At 42.5% G+C, this 20965-nt stretch overlaps 1 protein-coding gene across 9 annotated transcripts in view; it reads right to left on the reverse strand.

Annotated features, from left to right (window-relative positions):
• Window positions 1-1288: 1288 nt before the first annotated feature.
• Window positions 1289-20965, reverse strand: part of FNIP2 (folliculin interacting protein 2) — a 131033-nt gene continuing 111356 nt past the window's right edge. For 6 of the 9 annotated variants that reach the window (XM_066387387.1, XM_066387362.1, XM_066387344.1 and 3 more), the window contains 3 exons: window positions 10493-10693; window positions 6695-6810; window positions 1289-5030 (listed from right to left, as the gene is read on the reverse strand). In XM_066387387.1, the coding sequence (XP_066243484.1) occupies window positions 4949-5030; window positions 6695-6810; window positions 10493-10693 (399 nt within the window). In that variant the 3' untranslated portion in view covers window positions 1289-4948. The remainder of the gene's footprint in view (window positions 5031-6694; window positions 6811-10492; window positions 10694-20965) is intronic. The other 3 variants (XR_010751745.1, XM_066387335.1, XM_066387370.1) reach the window with 3 other exon arrangements.

A 20965-nucleotide genomic window follows, 5' to 3' on the forward strand; every position in this document is an offset into this window, starting at 1 on the left:
TTCGGGTTCTTAGGTTTGGATTTTTACTTATAAACAAACCTAAGTTTGGAATATAATTAAAAATATTTGTAAAATGCAGTTTATGATATTTAACAATATGTATCATACTTATACACATTTACTCAAAATATTCTTACAAATATTTTTGAAAATTAATTGGGCAAATTTCTAAACTTTTTCTACTATAGTTCTCCAAATTTTTCCTTTTTTAAATATCACAAAATGTTTCTCAAGTTCTATCTTCTAGTCCTTTGTTCTTTTCCTTTCTTGATTTTGGGTTAGCTGTTTTTTCCTTTCCACATAAATAATAGCCATTTACATGTTATTAAATTTATGTGTATTCAACAGAATTTTTAACAACATCATCCATTTCTATTTCATTCCTTTGCTTGTAAATATTCTCATTCCCTCCTTCGTTCCATACATGGATAGAATTGCAGGGTTTACTCTTCCCTCACCCATTCACCCACACTGAGTGTGAAAGCAGTCAGTCTTAAATTGTAATGTGCACGTGAATCACCTGGAGCTCATGTTAAATGCAGGCTCTGATTCAGTAGGCCTGGGATGGGGGATGAGATTCTGCATGTCTCTCCAGGTCCCAGGCAATGCATGTTTCTGGTCCAGGGACCTTGAATAGTAAGGAGCTAGAGTATTTGGGGCACTAGATTAGAATAGAGCGTAATAACGAAGCAGGCAGATGCTTACATCTATATAGTCTCCATGAACGCAACTGCTATAAATGAAGCCTGATACAGATACACACTATACACTCTACCGATGGCTCACATTCCCATGACTACCATAGCTGTTCCTAACGTGTTGCAAATTATGTCAGTTCTTGTTAAAACTCTGAACTTTACAAGGTAAAATCTTCCCTCAACTTATACAACAGTGGTATTTCTGGAAAATTCAGCATATATTAAAATCATTTTGTGCTTTAAAATGAGCATATATTAAAATCACATTGTGCTTTTAGGTAAAGCAGAATTAAGTTCTCAGCTTAGATAATTATAAACAGGTGTTTTTACCCACATGCATGTCCAGCACATTTCAAAGTCATGAAGGAGGAGGGACAATTCTTCATTCCATGGGGTGTCCCGCAAATGACAAAACATTGCTCCTATCATCCCTGCCCCCGCGCCCTACACCCCTGACTATGCTAAGCACTACATTTCAAACTCCCCTCCCGCCATGGGAATCCCTGACATATATAATAACCTTGTTACAGCGGCATGAGTTAATAGAAATGAAACATTTAGATCCTAAGATTCAATGTAACAAACAAATGTTCAAGAGAGATTCAAAAGGTTTATTGCACCAAATGCCACAAAAAAATGGATCAAACTAATACATAAACAAGTTTTAAGAAAAATTTTCCATCCATACCTTGACATTGACAACTATTTAACTGATCAAAAATAGAAAGCCCTATCAATTTGTCTTCATGGAGCTTCAATTGTAACAAATCCCAGAAATGTCTTCTTTTTTTAAAGACCACTGAAATTTAAGCACATTGCAGTCTTGCTTCCAAGTATGTCATTCACCAAACTGACATTAAAAATTAACATTCAGATGGGGCTGCCAGATTTTAGGCAAGCATTACAGCAAAATATCCCCTCCCCCAAAGCACAATACAAAACAAATGGTTCACATTTATCAAGAGAACTAAAGAGGCGAGTTAGTGGTGACAGTAGGGAGGAGCAGAACACTTTCACAAGCACAGAAGAGTGGCCAGAGCTAGACATTGAACAGAATTTCGGGGTCACTGTATATAGTCTTTATTTTTATGTACAACCAACTAAGGACATAAAAAGCTACAGACCTAAATTTTTATAAAATCTCAGGACCTAATTACAAGAGCCCAAACAACAGTTTAGTATCATTTAGCAAGTGGGAATTTTCCTCCCTCCAAAAAAGTTAATTTTGAAAAATATGGTAAGTTTAAAAAGTTGTGATGTGTAAACGGCAGTTCCATGGGATGTGAAAAGATTATAGTTACTTTCATTAAAAAACAGCACACTTCAGAAAAATGGATTGAAGCCTGTACAAAAAGCTATTTAACACTGATAAAAATAAAATACTTTGGAGTTATGCACAAGTATGGAAGCTACATTGTAAATTTTCATTGTCATGTTGAAACGTACACAGTTATCTTTTACATTCACATCACTTGTCCATCATTAAAAAGAAAACGGCAACATGCTAGAAGGAGGTCCGTCATGTACACGCTTCGCTCTGCCAGGCCTCGCTAGCTTGCTTAAAGAAGCAAGATGCTACAAAGTACACTCAACAGCTAAGACTTAAAAGTTGACGAAACCCTAAAGGTGGAATCCTGTCAACTGAGGTAGTTTTCTCAAATTTTTTTAAATTTTTGTTTGTTTTCTTAGATGGGTGTGGGGGTGGGAGCATGGGGTCCCCTCCTTGCCTCTTTCGCTAAGACAGAATGAAACCACTGGGTGGTGCTCGCGTGTGTCTCAACACAAGTCCAGGAGGGGTTTTTTGTTTTTTTCTTTTCCACTTTTGGGAAGAGACTTAATTTAAGACAAGGAAAACTTGAACGTTATTTGAAGGAGAACCATGAAAGAGCAGCCACATTCTCGGTCTGTTTCTGCAGGCAACAGGCGTGCGGACTAGGCTCTGACTGCGTCCTGAGCGCCACTGGCACTAACCCCATGTGTGACCTACTGTACTTTCCCAACAGACGGTTCCGGGAGGGGGTCTGGGACAGGGGGTGAAGAGGCAAATTAATTCTTCAGTGGGGGGCTGGGCTAAACCTTTTATGTAGGAAGTTTAGAATCACCCTTTTAAAGCTCAGTTTTCCCCTGGATGGGGCTACTTTCCAACATGCCACATTAGAATGCGACTGATTTTGTGTCTAGTTATTTTCTTTGAAACCCTGGAAGGCGGTGAATGAGGGAAAGTGCCCCAAACGTGTAAACAGGGAAAAGGGGGCTGGAGATGAGGGAATGCTTTCAACTGGTGCAGATGGAAACCACGGAGACCAGCTATTAGCGTTTATTTACATGTAATGAAAACAAATGAGGAGCGAGCTGAGCCACAGGTAAGGTCCCTTCTCCTGGTGTAACTTCACAAGCAATGACATCATGGAACTAGAGAATTTAAAACACTAAACTCAGATGTTGGGCAAAAGAAAACAGAAAAATCTAAAACAAATGGAAAACTTCAATTTTATGAAAGAAAGACATAAAATAAAAACTAAAGATCTTAAGAGTTTTAATGCACCACCTAAATTTCACTTCATAAAACAAAGAGAAAGAGAGAGAGAGAGAGAGGAGAGAGAGAGAAGAGAGAAGGGAAGGCTGCAATTCTGACTTATTCCTAAGAACTAATCCACCCATATTTCTCCATTGGTACTACTGCTACTATACTCTTTCAAACAAATAATTAGCATATGTAAAAGAAGAGACAAATTTATGTAACTTGGTGTTTGGGATAGGATTTTATCAAATAGAAAATCTGAAGTCATTCTAACCCCTAAAAGGGAAGGTACTTCATATTCTTAGGTTCAGAGGACACATGGAAAGGTCTGAAATTAATTTATAAATGAGTGGAAGGACACTGGAGCCTGGTCCTAATTAGCTGTATTTAAGATCATCAAGACGCTAAATGACGTTTTGCTTTACTAGATTATTAGCTCCTGTCACTTAATGATCAATTTTTTAAAAGTCTTTTTATCCTGAATGTCAGTACATTGTCTGACATGGTCATAGTTCACAGTCTGTAAACTAAGAACAGTTTCTTTTTTATTAACAGAAAATTAATGTTTTCTTTTTTTTCTTTTTAAGTGAACTAGACTAACAAACAGTTCCTCATTTTGGCAGGTTTGATACTACGGGTGAGTTAATTTCTGGAATGGTGTTTTGAAAAGCAGGCAGGAATTAGAAGGCACAGAGATAATAATGTGAGAATTCAGACCACGTATGAATGGTTTATAAATGTTCAAACTAATTACTTTCATTAGTCATCCTGAACGGTGCAGGGTTCCTATCCCACCGGGACAGCTGTGCCTTTTAAAGTATAAATAGTCATTTGTATTAACTATTACAGGAAGAAAGTGGCTTTGGCTGGAAGAATTTAGAAACAGAAATACTCTTGAGCTTATAGAAATAACTTTGGTAAATGGCCTCTCTTAAAGAGGCTGCTGAGCGCTCTATCAGGCTAAACACATGGTATCAGACTGTGTGGTCGGCAGCTGCAACCTCCATCATGATGGGATTAAGATGCTACATTGATTCTTGGGTTTATTGCACCAACGATCCACCTCTAACCTACCTGTGGCTGCCTCTGAGACAAGGTCAACTCCAAGAAGATGTGAACACAGTGGGTCCCTACAGCGCTCTCTTCCCAACAGTCAGTCCTTTTTCACGTTTCGAGTCAGACAGTAGTAACTCCCACAGCCACAAGAGCTGCAGACGGCCCGATGTGGCTTTCTTCACTTCACCTCCGGTAAGGAGGCCAGCTCTGACCTGGAGTCCGAAGTCCTGTTCCTGTCTGCTCGGGATGCTGGAGGCACTCTCCAGTGTGCAGAGCGCATGCGCCCGCTCTGAGACCCCTCCCTCCCGGAATGGCCTGTGCGCTGTTGATTCTCCTGCTCCGAAGTCACGTGTTCGGCCCACACACGAGGCAATCTGTACCCACAGCTTCACGTTTCCTGTAGTGCTTATGCTTCTCCTACTGAAAGGTCGCTCTTTCTGTTGATTCATGGGTGATGACAAAAGGCCTCGTGTTCACGAAAAACACACATGCCGTTGAGTCAAGCCAACCTGGGTTCCAATGAAGCATCCACATGAAAGCAACAAAACACAACAAAGCGACGTAGTGGAATGACTGTTTGCTCTTCTCACACTTCTGACGTCACAGCTTACTCCTTTCTCCATCAGTTGAGAATCTTTTTTCCCCTTCTTCCAAGGAAGAACTGTCCTGAGCTTTAGCTTATGAGTATTCGGGCGACATGAGGAGAGTGAGTGCTGGCAATGGCCGTCAGCAGGGGCAGGTCGTTCGACTCAATCCTGAGTATCAAAACAACAAAAAACAGAAGATTATTACTGTCAAGTAGCATGATTTTGCAGTCAGGTGTTATTGCTAGGTACCACGCTTGCTAGATCATTGCTTAAAACAAAAGGAAAAGGAAAAGAGATGGTAAGCCGATAAGCCTGCTCTTCCCCTGTGGCCTCCCGGGGACATAGAGAGCCCAGAGGACAGAGGGGGACGTGGCGGGGGCCGTGCACGTGTGGGCACAAGGCCGTTCTCCCACGGCGGGGTCACCGCTAAGTCCGTACCATTTCTGTGTTCCCTGTGCAACCCCACCATGTTACACTTAAATGTTTTCTCCACTATCTCAGCTAAATGCTGAAAAATGTCCTGAAAAAAAAAAAATGAGGACTGCTTCAGTCCATGAAATATATCCTAATCTTCCCCTTGAATTCTACGACAAATTGAAAATGAGATTTAAAAAGGTAGCTGGCATTACCACATGGAGTTTCACCTATGCTTTCTCCAGTAATGCTCCCTACAGATCTGATTTCAGGTGGACAGAGGCTGTCAGGCAACATCCGTGCTGCGGGCCCTTGACTCGTGTGCAGGGGGCTAAAGAGAGGTGGGGTGCAGTTCCCACTAACAATGGGCAGAGAGGGCCTAGAGAGGACAAGGGTACGGACAGGCTACGAGCCATCTAACAGTGATGATGATGGACACCTGACAGGTCAGGGACCACCTAGCAATGGGGACCCTCACGCAGCGAGATGCAAGTATAAGACTGGGAAAGAGATCGATACCAGCATGGAGAAAAAAACACAGCAAAGACACACTCTGTAAGTTGACAGCAAAAGCAAATGTCTCCAAAGAGGGAAACTGTTAAAAAATGACATAGGTTAAGAAAAATGTGTAACAGGAAATGCTGAGGGCCAAACAACACAGTAAGTCCTATCCCGGGTGTGAAAGATGAAAAGCCTGACAAGAATGCCAAGGCCCGAGTCTTCACATTTTGACTGTCAGGCTTAATAGCAAATTTCAAGGTCGACAATACATATACAATATCTTCTTGCCCAAATTTAGGGGGATCATCATCGGAGGTAACATCTTTTTGTTAGTCTGTTGAAAAATTTAGCAGAGTAAAACAAAAGCCAGAAGTTCCTCTCTAGAGAAGTCATGGCAAAGGCCTCAGGAAGGCGCCACACACTGTTAGCAACATAAGCATGTCTCCCCTTCTGATGGGCTTATCCGCAAAGGGAGGAAAGGCCCATCACTCTGTGCATATGCAGGCAGGCCCCTGAAAGTCCCGACGGCCTCTCCTGCCTCCTCCAGGAAGCAGAATGTAAGCACAGGCTGCTGCTGAGTGGCTGACAGCTGGTGACATTGACATCCACTGAAATGGCCAGAAATGAGCAAAGAAAGTCAGGCTAAATTTTTCACTTTCATGCATAAAATAACCCAGGGAGAAGACTAACATAAAGAACCACCTGCTTCACGTTCTGTGCTTATTCCTGGTCTCAGATACAAAGAACATGCTATTCATTGGGGAGCTGCAAAGGCACAAGACTGATGGTTCCCCAAACACTGCAACGGGGCACCAGGGCCTGCAGGTCTGAGGTGGCACAGGCTACCCAGGTCAGTGGGTACAGTGCTAAGGACAACCGCCTCCCCGGGAGAAACGGTGGCGCTTCATGGAACTCACCCCAGTACGACACCTAACTCTTTCACATGGACTCGTGTGTGCCCCCGAAGATACTCAGACAGCATCTTACTCTTCAGGTACATCTCCTGCAGCCTGTCTTCCAGATGCATGACGCACTGCAAAGCCAGGACATGCCCAGTGAGGGCGAGAGTGAAACCCTGCTGCCATTCCCAGAGCCAGAGCTGTCAGCATGCATTTCAAAGCACACAGTTATAATCTCATTTCTTCCAAACACACTTACAAAGGTACAAGCCATCTCAAACCCTATGACTAGTAGGTATAAGACTAGGTTTTTGAAAAGCAAAGTTTATTTCTTCCAATGACTATTAACCTTTTGAGTAGTACGAATGTTCATGTACGTCGTCGTGCCTCCTGACCATCCAGAATATGATCGTAACAAAAATTTTTATTTTAAAAATGTATAAGCCAACATTAAAAAAAGGCAAATGTTATGTTCTTCTTGTTTCCATAAATTGGTTATCAAACAAACATGATTTTAAGTTAATAAAACTGGAACTGGAACTAATTTCGTTTTTTGAAAAAAAGGCTCACTTCCAGGGCTCAGCAAGCCTGAAAACAACTCACGATCAAAGGGTTACGATTTTCATATATGTCTTCTAGTCTTTTCTTAAAAGCTTTTGTTTTTTACAGAGTGGAAATCATTCTGTAAGTGCAATTATTTCCTGCTTCTAAAAAAGTTTATAATAATCCTCTTGTGTTAGTAAAAATTCTTTATCAATGTAACCTTATGTTTAAATAATTTTCGAGAAGGTGAATTTGCCACTCTGCTTAACCACATAGCAATTTGCATTTTTGTATTATAAATAGTTTTGCAAAGGACGTCTTTGTGGCTGTTTTCTCTCTATACATCAGATTATTTTGGTATAGAACATCCCCAGAAGTAGAATGCCTGAAACAAGGTTATTCTGAAGTTCTTTTTTTTATTTTTTCTTCTCCAGAGTGTATTTTAACTAGGTCTTTAATAACAATAAAGAAAGGGCAATTATTTCCAGGACATCCCTACTCTTGGAATTGTGTCCAACTTCATTTTTTAGAGAATAGCAACCATCTGTGTCTTTCACCAGAGGCAAATGTTTTCGCATTTGGCAGGCAGAGCTATCCAAGCATCTTCAGCGAGACACCTGATGGCTTTGGCAAGGGTAATTCTATCATACAGAATTTTCTTCTAGACCATTACACCTGCTATTTTCAAGGTAAAAAAAGATTAACAGATGCATTTGAGAATGTTGATCTTGACCATCTGGGCCGATCAGTGACATGGGGAAAGTATCCATTAGAGATGTAATCTTTTCAGTTTTTCATTGGCTTAAAATCTTAAACGCCTTGTGTTGGGGTGGATGAAACACAACTGGTAAATGACTACGAGTAATAGAGCGAGGAGGCTCTCACCAGTCCTCATGGAAATGTTCCCCCAAATAAACCGAATTTCATGGGGAAAGGTTCTCTCTCCTGTTAAGTTTAAGGAACTCCTCATGGAGTAAATACAAACTTTTTAGTAAAAGTGTTATATTAAAAGGAATATCATATTACACTGAATCCTTTATGTTTTAAAAGTTAATTTACAGTGTTTTCATAGTTTCCATGAAAATTTCATGTTGCAGTGTCAAAACAAAGAGAACACTGGTCTATAAGGCTTGTATACTGTTCTTGAAATCAGAGTATTTAAAAAAATTTTAAAGGCTTGATTACTGAATAGAACTGTTTGGGTTCTTCCTTTTCCTTTCTGACACCTTAGTCCTGAGATGGATTTCTTCAATTTTCAACTTCTGAAATGTAAAATAGCAACTTTCTCCTTTTGCACTGAAGGGTCTAATAGGCATTTAAACATGTTTCATTCAAATGATTTTTAAGGAGAATTTTAAACTGCAGATGAAATTTCCTCTGATCTTGGTTTTGTCAGGTTAAGTAAGTCATTCATATTATTAAGTGGTTAAACATACTTCTGTCCAAATGAAGTACAAAAAGAATTAGCTACAGTAATTTATTGCTTGGGAAACTAAGATGTCAAAAGTAACAAGAGCTATCTTTGTATTGGGGAATATAATATAAAAGTTGAGTAAAAACGTATACTAGCAAAAAACTATGGAATCTAACTTATCTCCCTTCCCTTCCAGAAGAGATTTCGGCCTCGAAATCAGCATGAGTCGACTTGCTACTACTAGAAAGAAAAACTGTCTCCAAATGCAAGAAAAAAGGTCGCAGGAGTCCATAAGTTCCCGTGGCCCTTCAGGGACAGGCATCCTGCGAGAGGAAGCTTCAGTTTAAAGCCCAAATAAAGATTTTAGTGAAAAGGTGTTGTCGCTGTCTCCAACCATTAATATTGTTTTATGAAGTTATTAACAATCATACTAATAGTAGCTGCTTCCAGAGTGCTTATAACGTCTAACACTGCCCCAATGGCTTTCCGTGAATTACTCGGCAAAGTCACACAGGTAGGAAGCAGCTGAGTGTGGTTCTGATTTCTGGCTATTGGACCTTAATGACCGGGTGGTGGCCACTACTGTATACTGACTGTTTAAACTCCATTTTGACAGTTTAAAATTAGCCCCAATTTTCAGAGGATTCTCACAATGTGCTTGTTGCATAGGTACTATCTCCATGTTACAAACGAGAAAGCTGAGGTTCAGAAGCACTCGGCCTTGTCTGCCACCACACAACTAATCAATGGCAATGCCTAGACTTTAACCCAGTTACGTTCATTGGTCTCTTTGTCATGCCACACTGCCACTACTTAGAAGACAGAGAGGTGGCGTTTCAAAGCACCTTCTCCAAGGCCATAAAAGTCCTAACTATGTCTGAGGGATGTGGTACTATTGTAGATTCAATCATAGAACCCAGAAAATTACCCTGCTTTAGCAATCAGTGTGGGTAACTAGTGTTCAGCTTCCGACTTTGTTAAGGAGCTCTGTATCTTTTGGGGAGGCCAGCAGGGAGATATGGAGCGTGCTGGCCTGGGTCCTACGGCAGAGAGCCACACTCTGCAGAGGGGCGAGGAGCAGAGACAGGGTGTTCTTCCCTCCCAGCCTGACCCCAAGGTCCGCTCCTCCACGCCATTCCTGGCTGCATGCCCCCGAGCCTCATTTGCACTTCTGAAACCTTTCTTCCTCCCTCTCTAAATATATTTTCTCTCAATCTCTAACACACACACACACATCTTGAAAAGAATTTGTCTTGAATATTAATTCCAGTGACTGAGGCAGAGCTGTTGATCATTTTCCAGGAGTTTATAGGTGCTGTCTGTTGTCTGAATTTAATATAATGTCATGAAAGTGATCTGAAAATTCCACTGAAAAAGGAGTAATTGATACTATCTTCTCTGGGGAATGGGTAAGGGTACTTCAGCACTCCCAGGGTTCACACACAAACAACATTCATTTGATCTGTAACAACTGTGTCAGGGTGGTCCCTGCAAAGGAACTACGATTCCTTCAGAAACAAGCTTGCTTGATATAAATCTAATGAAAGAAAAGGCAGTGAGTTCTCCAATGGAGGGTTTTAAATTTCCTGTGATGCTGACCCCTCCCCCAGACCCTACTTCCTTTACTATATACCTGGTTCAAAAGATTTCCGTCACACATGTCATCTGTTTCATAGAAGGGCTGTGGTTACTAAAGTCTGTCCTGTTTGCTGATTTTATGTTGAATGTTCTATATTTCCTTAGGCTAACATCTACTTAGGCCAAAAACAATACATGTGAACTTGTGATTTTATAATCAAAGTATTGTTAAAAGCATCTTTGAACTATATTTCCTTGGTGATACGAGAACAAGTACTTACAAAATCAGCAGGGAGGTGAAGCTTGTAAAGCTGTAAGATGGACTGAAGTAAGCCAGACACCTGACTAGAGACCAGGACGTCCTGGCCTAGTTTCGTGCTGTCCATCACTTTCCTCTGACTCGTGGCCACCTGGACACTCCACTTATCTGTGTCTGCAATAATGCAGACGGCTTCGGCTATCGGCTCGTCAAGCACTGGGTGCTGGAAGAGAAACGCATTGGGGCAGGTTTTCACAACATTCAAACAACACTCAAAATGTCCAGACTGTCTCTGTTTAGGATTCGACTAACAAACAGCTCAGCAGTTGATGGGAAGAGCTACAGAAGTTTAGAGCTTTACAGGGACTAAAACAGGAGTGTCATTTAGTCCCTGTAAAGCTCTTAAGATTTTTTTTTTTTGTATTTTTCTGAAGTGAGAAGCAGGGAGGCAGAGAGACAGACTCCTGTATGCACCCAACCGAGATCCACCCAGCAAGCTAGGGGGTGATGCTTTGCCCATTTGGGGTGTTGTTCTGTTGTAACCGGAGCCATTCTAGCGCCTGAGGCGGAGGCCATGGAGCCTTGGCTGCTGGAGGAGAAGAGAGAGAGAGAGAAAGGAGAGGGGGAAGGGTGGGGAAGCAGATGGGCGCTTCTGTGTGTCCTGGCCGGCAATCGAACCCAGGACTTCCACATGTCAGGCCAATGCTCTACCACTGAGCCAACCGGCCAGGGCCAAGCTCTTAATTTTTTGCCAAACCATCATTAATTTGATAAACATTGCATTTGATAATTTTTTTTCTCACACCCAGGAGGTACACGATAAATGTTAAGTGACCACAGAGAAGTGAAAACACACATGCTCTCCCTACATCCCAGGATATTAAAATTCATTTCCTTTTGAAAGACAACACTCTCCTTTTGAGGTGGAGCATATTAGAATTGGTGTGGGACTCTACTGCCATTTGCCCAAGAAGAAGGTTTGGCAGGGTCAATGAACAGTCCCTGAAAGTTATAGCGTTCATGGCTAAGCTATGGTTATTAATAACTGTGCTACCTGCATAAATCAACTCTCACAACCAACTAAAATCAGATTGGGGTATGAGTCTACCTAGAGAGTCCAAAAGGAAAAAGTACGGCTCCTGATAAACATATTTAAAATACAAAATCCTCAGTAACTGGGCAGTTAGAGATAGAGCATGGAACTAGTTGTGCTACAGGGCAAATGGTTAACACCAAGGAAGACGGCCTTATAAAACAATACATTACTAGATATTGATCAAAGTATAACTGCCTCGCCACCAACACCTGGACATACATATTTAGTATCCCACATGTGCACAAATCAACATTACAGCAGGGCTGTCCTAGGGCCCAAATACAGAGAGAATAAGAAGGGAGTGGGCGTAAGGCCGGGGTAGAGGAACAGAAACAGACACACCTCATGGCCAGGGTAGGTGAGCGCAGGTTTCTAACCCTCATTAGCAAAGGAAAACTAGTGCTGGCCTTCTTCTGTCATTCAATCCTTCTGCTACCCTGTGGTGGCCAGCTGTTGCTTTTGGCTACTTAGCATATAACTTCCTCCCAGTAAGTTCATCCTAAATTCCTTTTGGAGACCGACCTTTTTTGGGTAATACCTGGAAGGCCCCACCCTCTCTCCAGCAAGGTGGGGTGCAACAACCCAAGCCAGGCCAATTAGATGCTCCTTCCCATGATTTCTCTGTGATCGGGGGATAGAAGGCTGAGAATGGCTGGTGTCACCACTTCCCTGTCCAGAAAGCAACAACTACAAATACCTTCAGGTGGTTCTTGGTTCTGGACTGTCAGAGTTACCTTGTTTCCTGTCTATTCCAAGACTAGTGCTTTGGCCTTCCTACTATCCGTCCAATACAGCTCCCTCTGCTTAAGTTAATGGGGGTTGGTTCCTGCTGCTTAGAACAAGGCCTCAGAGCATGGCTACCTACGATTTTAAGGACTTAACCCTAGTAGTGGAGAGACTGCGGACAGAAGCCTACGATATGTGCTGTCACACTGTCACTGTAACAGCTGGGTTAGCCCTGGTCTTGGGCTATTTCATTAAAAGGGAAGTCTGTCCAGCTTTGTATTCTTTCTCACGAATGGGGAAGAAGTGACTGGTGGGGTGGACAAACACTCTGTTGGGGCCAATACTTTTTTCTGTACTATATTCATGAGAGAAACTTTTAGGGTTTAAGATATTTTCTTACAGAAAGAAGAGCTAATCAGGCAAAGTCTAATGGTCCAACATTTATTTAAGCCTATGTTCAAATAATCTTAAGCATGAAAAATGAAAAAGTTAACAAAGCAGATTCTTGAATGAATGAAGCCCAGTTTCCCAAGGATGGGTCTCATTTTCCAGACTAGTTAACTGAAGAGCACAGAGGTTTTCTCACATATGTAATGACCCCATATTCCCACCCTCACCCAGAGGTGTTCATGGCCCTCCCCTTTACTTCTCTGACACACACACACAATTCTCCAGAACAGAAAGCTAAAGACGGGGCCTCAGTGACTTCCCTTTACAAATTCTTCAAAGTTCTTGCTCAACATGTCATTAATTCATAGCAAGATGACAATGACTTCCCATTAATGTACCTGGTCCTTGTGAACAAAAGAACTGGAAACACAGAAATTTAAAAGATTTGTGTTTTGAACTTAAACCCCTTGACGCTTTGCATTTAACAGAAGTTCACTGCATGCTGGGTATAGCACAGATCTGTACTATGAACGCTTCCCTCAAAAGACTTATATTCTGAGTATACAAAATCAATCCTGACCACATGCCCATACATAGGAGTTGAATGCATGCCACTCACCTTTCCCCTAGATTTCAATCACCAGCCTGTACCAAGGGGTGGTAATTAACATGACCCAAGCTAGGCCAATTAGATGCTCCTTACCTGCTCTTTCCTGTTAGCAAGGGGACTGGAGTTTGAGAATGCTTGGTGTAAAATGTTTTTTTATAGATCAATTATTTGCAGTAGATATTTGGGTCCAGTTTCTAATTCAAATCATTTCCCTAAGAGATTTCTCACCACGGTGGTAGGGAGGGAAAGTGTGTGTCCATCTAAGGAAAGCACAGAGACTATGACCTACATGGTACCAGCACCACCAACAACATGAAGCTTCGTGAAAAGCGATGGAGTGCTGGAAGAGGGGCGATGAGGCTGCCGGGGGGCGGTGGGTGCAGGGTTCTCCAAGCATCCTTACTTCAGAAGGTGGTCGATTCATACATGATAACAGAAGGGGACATTTTACAAGGAGGAATTGATGGGGAAGAGAATGTCAAAAAATCTAAACTGACAAATGAGTGTGAATCATTTGTAAATCACTGGGGCAAAGAGGCAGAACTGGAGGTGGAAAGGATGGGGCTGAATCTTTGCTCCCTATATTCTTAGCTCCTCTCACACAACCTGAAGTTATAAAACTATGAAACAGGCTAAGCACAAGCAGATGACAAGACTGAGCAGGCAGTGGCACAGTGGCTAGAGCGTCAGCCTGGGACTCTGAGGACCCAGGTTCAAAACCGAGGTTGCCAGCTTGAGCATGAGCTCATCTGGCTTGGGTGTGAGCCCAGCCACATTGAGCACAGGGTTGCCAGCTTGAGCCCAAAGGGCGCTGGCCTGAGCAAAGGGTCAAGGCACATATAAGAAAGCAATCAATGAAAAACTAAAGTGCCACAACAAGTTGATGCTTCTCATTTCTCTCCCTTCCTGTCTGTCCCTCTTGCTCTAAAAAAAAAAAAAAAAAAAAAGCAGATGACAAAACTGATGAGCATCCTATGTTCCCCAGCACAGCGAGGGAGTGCTGGTCTTTATGTGTACAGGCTCAAGGGACAGGAAGAACCAGCTAAATCATTTTAGAAGAGAACTTTAAAAAATATCTGAGGATTATACATTCTCAGGCTACTAAATAACAAACAAACAATTCCCTGAATATGTCTGCAGGACAATCCAATTGCCCCCATCTAACTACATCATTCACTAGCTACTCGCTTATTTACTGAAAAGTAAACACTTTTTAAAGACAGAAGGAAACAGAGGGAAATGTAAATAGTCGAGAAAAGAAGTGATGGATGCTGAAGAGAGATAAAAATGTCATCGGTGAAAACTTCAGTTACTTTTGAAGGGCACCAGGCTGGCTGGCTGCCCCACACCTAATCTGCTCTAAACTTCTCCCGGGTCACAGAGTTAAAGATGAAGCTGGTGACTCTGGAAATTTCTGATAAATAAATATATATATATATATATGTATATATATATATATATATCCCCCCCAAAGGAAACACAACCCCACCAAAGAGCTTAGTAGTCAATCTCTAAGCTTTTAGAGCAGCAATTTTCAACTTTTTTCATCTCATGGTGCATGTAAACTAATTTCTAAAATTCTGTGACAAAATAAAAAAAAAACATTTTTGCTGATCTGACCAAAAACCTAGGTATAACTTCAATCATTCACACCGGATGGCTATTGAGGTATTGGCTGTTGTCATTTTTTTTATTTGACAATCTAAGGGAAAAGAGGTCAGTGCCCCTGACTAAATAGTGAGGTACTGCATATTTTAAAAATCCTTGCAACACACCGCTTGAAAATTGCTGTTGTAGAATTTAAAGAACGCTGAGATCCAGAAGACCATGTTTGGATTTATCACAGAAACGCACACCCACACACCCTATGCTCTGGTATTCAAATTAACTTTCCTCTTCAGAGAGGCTCTGCTTTTAAGGCACACAGAGAACCACAGTAAACAAAGGGAACATGGAATTATATGCAGCATACTTTGTAACACTAACTTTTTCTTATTAGCCATATCTTCATTGCTGAAGCAATTAATAGTGTAATGATCTATTAGGGTTTATTTTTTTCTTTCTTTTTCCAAGTGAGAGAAGAGGAGATAGACAGACTTCCGCATGGAACCCAACCAGGATCCACCTGGCAGCCCCAGTCTGGGGCTGATGCTCTGCCCACCTGTGGCCATGCTTGCAACCGAGTTATTTCTAGCGCCCAAGGCAGAAGCTCCACGGAGCCACCCTTTGTGCCTGGGACCAATGTGCTCGCTGGAACCAATCAATCCATGGCTGTGGGAAAAGAGAGAGAGAGAGACAAAGAGAGAGACAGAAGGGGAGAGGGGCAGAGAGAAGCAGATGGGCGCTTCTCCTGTGCGCCCTGACTGGGAATCGAACTCAGGACAATCACACACTGGGCTGATGCTCTACCACTGAGCTAACCGGCCAGGACAGGGTACATTTTTAAGTTCACAATTTTGTCCATCCGCATGCACACCAGGGTGCAAACACATACACCACTCATCAGCCATCACATACATGAAGTAGTAGTTTTAAGAAACTAAGTGCAGCCTGACCGGGCGGTGGCGCAGTGGATAGAGCGTTGGACTGGGATGCAGATGACCCAGGTTCGAGGCCCCGAGGTCGCCAGCTTGAGCGCGGGCTCATCTGGTTTGAGCAAAAGCTCACCAGCTTGGACCCAAGGTTGCTAGCTCGAGCAAGGGGTTACTCAGTCTGCTGAAGGCCCGCGGTCCAGGCATGTATGAGAAGGCAATCAATGAACAACTAAGGTGTTGCAATGCACAACGAAAAACTAATGATTGATGCTTCTCATCTCTCCATTCTTGTCTGTCTGTCCCTGTCTATCCCTCTCTCTGACTCTCTCTCTCTGTCTCTGTAAAAAAACAAACAAAACTAAGTACATTAACAAATGCTATAAAACCTAAGATGAAATGATTGAAACATCTGTTGAGTGCCTGACTCAAGCATCTGCCATTCTTAGGGCTTAGAGTTTAGGCAAGGGGACTAGAAAAAAAGAAGCGGGCAGGCGAGGCTGCGTCCCAACAGTGACCCCTGAAACCAGGGAGTCTGGCCTCCTACGGAGACACGATATAAGTAACTGTCAGCCTGGCAAGTAAGAGTCCTCTTCCTAATATTAAACACTCCCAATTGTTTTTATAAAGGGGGGCTTTGTTATTTTATTTTGACTAGGCATCATCAGAAAAACCAAAAAGCCTACACCCTTTATTTACCATTTTATTTAATTTTTTATTTGCTCTTAAAAGTTCTCTTCCCAACTATTATGGTCTCAGATTAAACAGGATCTCTGACATTTGAGTTCTGAATGACAATCTAAAGAAAATATTAATATTAAAAAGTCATTTCCACCTAACATGCCAGTTTGGTTGAAAACATTACAAGCCTTACAGACACATGTATCAATTTTCCTTTTCTTTCTCAAGCTTTAGAGAATTAATTTTAAAGTAAGTCTCTTACCCAGCGAGTTTGTGAAATTCTCTTATCAGAATGGGTCTGCAGTGAGTTTCAACTTCCTCCATAATCCTGGACTTCCAACAGGGTGTGCTGCCTTATCGCTGCCCGCCCAGAGCCCACGGAGCGCCCATCCACAACCCAGGCTGCCCCTCAGAGCCCAGCCCTCCACAGTCCCTCCCTCAGAAACGTAATCAGACGACTGAGAAACTCCCGAGGAGACGCTGCGGAAGAAAGAACACTGACGATCAATACAGCCGCAGGCCAGTCTCCGCCAGAGGAGTGGAGGAGCCTCCACAGGCCACTGTCTCCGCCTTGCTACCGCAGAGAGTTAGCAAGCATTTACCTCGCTCTACCTTGTCAATATCTAATCTATCCAAACTACTGTCCTGCTAAGACTTCTCAAGGTAAATTAACAAATGAAATGCTTTGTAGGATAGATCTTTAAACGTTTCCCAAATATTTGTTGGCTATTAAATCTTGTGGACTCAAGAGAGTAAGTCTGGTTAGTTCATAGCCACTAAGGATTTGTGGGTCTGTGTCCTGGGAGTGCTGGATGCCTGGGACATTCCAGTCTCAAGGGTCTAGATCAGATGTCTGAGAACACAAAATATGCTCTTCTGACTGGTGCACACATGACTTCTGCTTACCTTCCTTTTCCAGGAACAAGAAATGTCTACAAGGCTTGGGTAATCAGGGAGCTGTGGTTCTGATATTTCAACAAAAGGCAATGGTAACAGCAAAGGCTCTGAAGTCAGACAGGATTGGGCTTGCATGCTGTCTGTCACATACTAGCAGTGGGGCTTCAGCAACTCAATCGAGGCGTCAGTTTCTACACCTGTATAGTGTGATAGCACTTGATTCACAGAGTTCCCATGAGGTTTAATTCCCAGAGGTTTTCTATGAGATAAATGTGTACGAGACACATAGCAAAGTACCTGATAATTATTAGTACGTTTGAGGGGCTTTCTTACACACCCCCTCTCTGTATGAAGCATGTCCAAGAAACCCTAACCTTCCCAAAGAATCATTTTATCATTTCTCTAGCCTACTTAACCTACTTCAGCACATACTACCCAAACACATAAGTTCAAATGTTTCTTCTTCCACACTGAGAGCTCTGCAGCACCTGGGCCACCCTCACCTACACATATCTACCCCAGGGCTCCTGAAGGAAACCCTTTCTCCAGGCAGCGACTCCCGCCTCTCGGCTCAAGCTGTGCCCAGAATGTCTGTCTGCTGCTTTGTGGACAGCAGACAGAACATTTCCAACCTTCAGGACCCAACTTGGGTCCCATCTCCGCTCCACCACCCACACCTACATGTACTGCTCTTCCTTTGATTTCTGAAAGTACAGTGTGTCTGTAAAGTCATGGTGCACTTTTGACTGGTCACAGGAAAGCAACAAAAGACTATAGAAATGTGAAATCTGCACCAAATAAAAGGAAAACTCTCCCAGTTTCATACCTATTCAGTGCAGTTCGATGTGGGCTCACGCACAGATTTTTTAGGGCTCCTTAGGTAGCTATCCCGGATAGCCTCTACAGACTCGTCACTGACTGATGGCCTACCAGAACGGGGTTTCTCCACCAAACTGCCGGTTTCCTTCAACTGCTTATCCCACCAAGTAATGTTATTCCAGTGTGGTGGTGCTTCGATATAAATGTGCCAATATTCACATTGCACTTTGGTCACGGATTCGAATTTAGCGAGCCACTGAACTTTCCTCTGTACCGTCCACATCTCGACTGGCATGGCCGTGGGCTGCTCCGCTGTATACACGGTGTTACGTCATCATCTGCACATGCACACATGCTGCCACATCATCCTACAGAAACTGGGAGAGTTTTCCTTTTATTTGGTGCAGATTTCACATTTCTATCATCTTTTGTTGCTTTCCTGTGACCGGTCAAAAGTGCACCATGACTTTACGGACACACTGTATTTACTATGTACATTTTTGGTGTTTAATGACACTGTTGAATTTGTTCTTGATTTCATATCTGTTTGTCTACTCAGTTATTTCCTAAGTCACTCAAGGAGAGAAATCATATTTTATCTTTCCTCTTTAGCCTCTCAAGTGAGCCCAAAAATTGCTGGGCATGTGTTAAATATCTAAAACATGCTGGCTCCACTGAACAATTCTCTACTCAGGTTTCCTTATTTTGGGATTCAATCCAGTCATCTGCACAATTATTAGTTTGTTTTCCATGTACCACATTTAAACGACTAACATTTCACATGATTATCTATTTTTAACTTAAGGGTCAGAAAATACCATTCTCACATGAATACTTCCTATAAGTACTTATTAATCCAGCATGCCTTTCTTCCTGTGAGATGACCAGGATCACAGTCCTGTTCTACAGACAGGAACAGTGAGGACAAAACACGTATGTGTTTATTAAGTATCTTGGCATGTCAGAAACAGAATCCATTCAAGCATTTCCAACTTTTAGTTTGAGGAGCCTGCCAAGCTCCCTACTTTGAAATCTCTCTCTCCCCTTTCTTTTTCTCGTAGCTCAACTGATTCAAGCGACGGCCCTGGGAGCTGAGGATACCTCGGTTGGTCCGAGGATCGGCCTCATACGGGGTTGCCAGGTGGATCCTGGTCAGGGCACATGCAGTAGTCTGTCTCTCTATCTCCCCTCCTCTCACATAAAAAAGAAAAAAAGCAATCCCTTGGAAGGTCAGATCATAAGAAGTGTGAATGACAGTCTCAGTGCCACTAGGGGAAAACAGTTCTCCACAATGACTTTGCTAAGAAACTTCCCCGTCTTTACACTGCTGACATTGCCCAATAACATACTCTAAACCAGGCGTCCCCAAACTACCGCCCACGGGCCGCATGCGGCCCGAGGCCATTTATCTGGCCCCTGCCGCACTTCCAGAAGGAGCACCTCTTTCATTGGTGGTCAGAGGAGCACTGTATGTGGCGGTCCTCCAACGGTCTGAGGGACAGTGAACTGGCCCCCTGTGTAAAAAGTTTGGGGACCCCTGCTCTAAACTGACCCTTTATGAATCCTCAGAGATGTCCAGCACACACACGTATTATAGACAAGAGGAATACAGACAGACTTCTGTACTTATAACCTGCTCTAAAATCCACACACCAGTTATAATAGTGCAGATATAATTACTGGGGACGATCCCTGGGCAGCCTCTTTTGAACACAAAGTGAGCAGTGATTTAGGATTCAGATAACTGGACACATCTCCCTATAGCTTTATTTTTCTCTGAAATAGTCTGGATAATAAAACAAGATTGTTTGGTATCATTTGAGTGTCAGTTTGTTAATCACCCCATATAAAGTAATGCTGGTAAGTTTAACATCTTCTCATTTTAGCCTCCATTCTTTTACTTGCTTTTCCATATTTTTTCATGTATTTTTTGTTTTGGAGCTAATTTCAAAGAGATGGTTTCAAATGTGGCTTCCGTTTCAGAAACTAATTCTCTCTAGCTGAATTTAATCTGCTCTGCTGTTTAACCAATCCCTTGAGTTTTAGTTTCAAACACTCCACTTTTCAATTTTAGAAGCTCTTTTTAGTTCTTTTATATGTGTGGGATTGTCTCCCACACCAAACCACCCTTTTTAATGTTCCAATTCTTTCGTTTTATCAGAGTAACTATTTTAAACAGTTACTTAACAGTTATTTCGGATTGAAATGTTAACTCTCCTAGATGTATTGCTCATTCTCCCTTATCACAGTTTCATACATGCTTTATAATTTCTAAACATGAGCCCATCTTGTTGGGAGCCCTTTTTTTATGTGCTATATGTGTCTCTTGGATATAGGTTCAATGTCAGTCACTAAAGACTTGCGAGTTGTAACAAGTAGAGAAGAAGGGAAAAGCCATCATTCTGGGGGATGGGACATTGCTGAGGAATCCTGGTAGGGATATCAAGCTGGGGACTCTGGGAAGCCCAAAGATATCAGGAAGGGACCTGGGGGCAGAGGGGAGAGTCCAGGCGGTGGTGTGTGTGTGTGGGGGGGCGCAAAGGAAACATCCGAACTCTGTGTGTGTGTGTGTGTGTGTGTGTGTGTGTGTGTGTGTGTGTATGTGTGCGCGCGCGCGTAAGGCTGTGATCACCGGGCTCACTGAACTGACACCTGAGTTCACCAGCAGCCTTGCAGACACAGTGTGCAACTTGGGAACAGCTTATCTGTCAGGAGGTCACTTGCTGAGGAAAAGAACCAATTTAC

Source organism: Saccopteryx leptura, chromosome 1 (genome assembly GCF_036850995.1).
Source record: "Saccopteryx leptura isolate mSacLep1 chromosome 1, mSacLep1_pri_phased_curated, whole genome shotgun sequence".
NCBI lineage: Eukaryota > Metazoa > Chordata > Mammalia > Chiroptera > Emballonuridae > Saccopteryx > Saccopteryx leptura.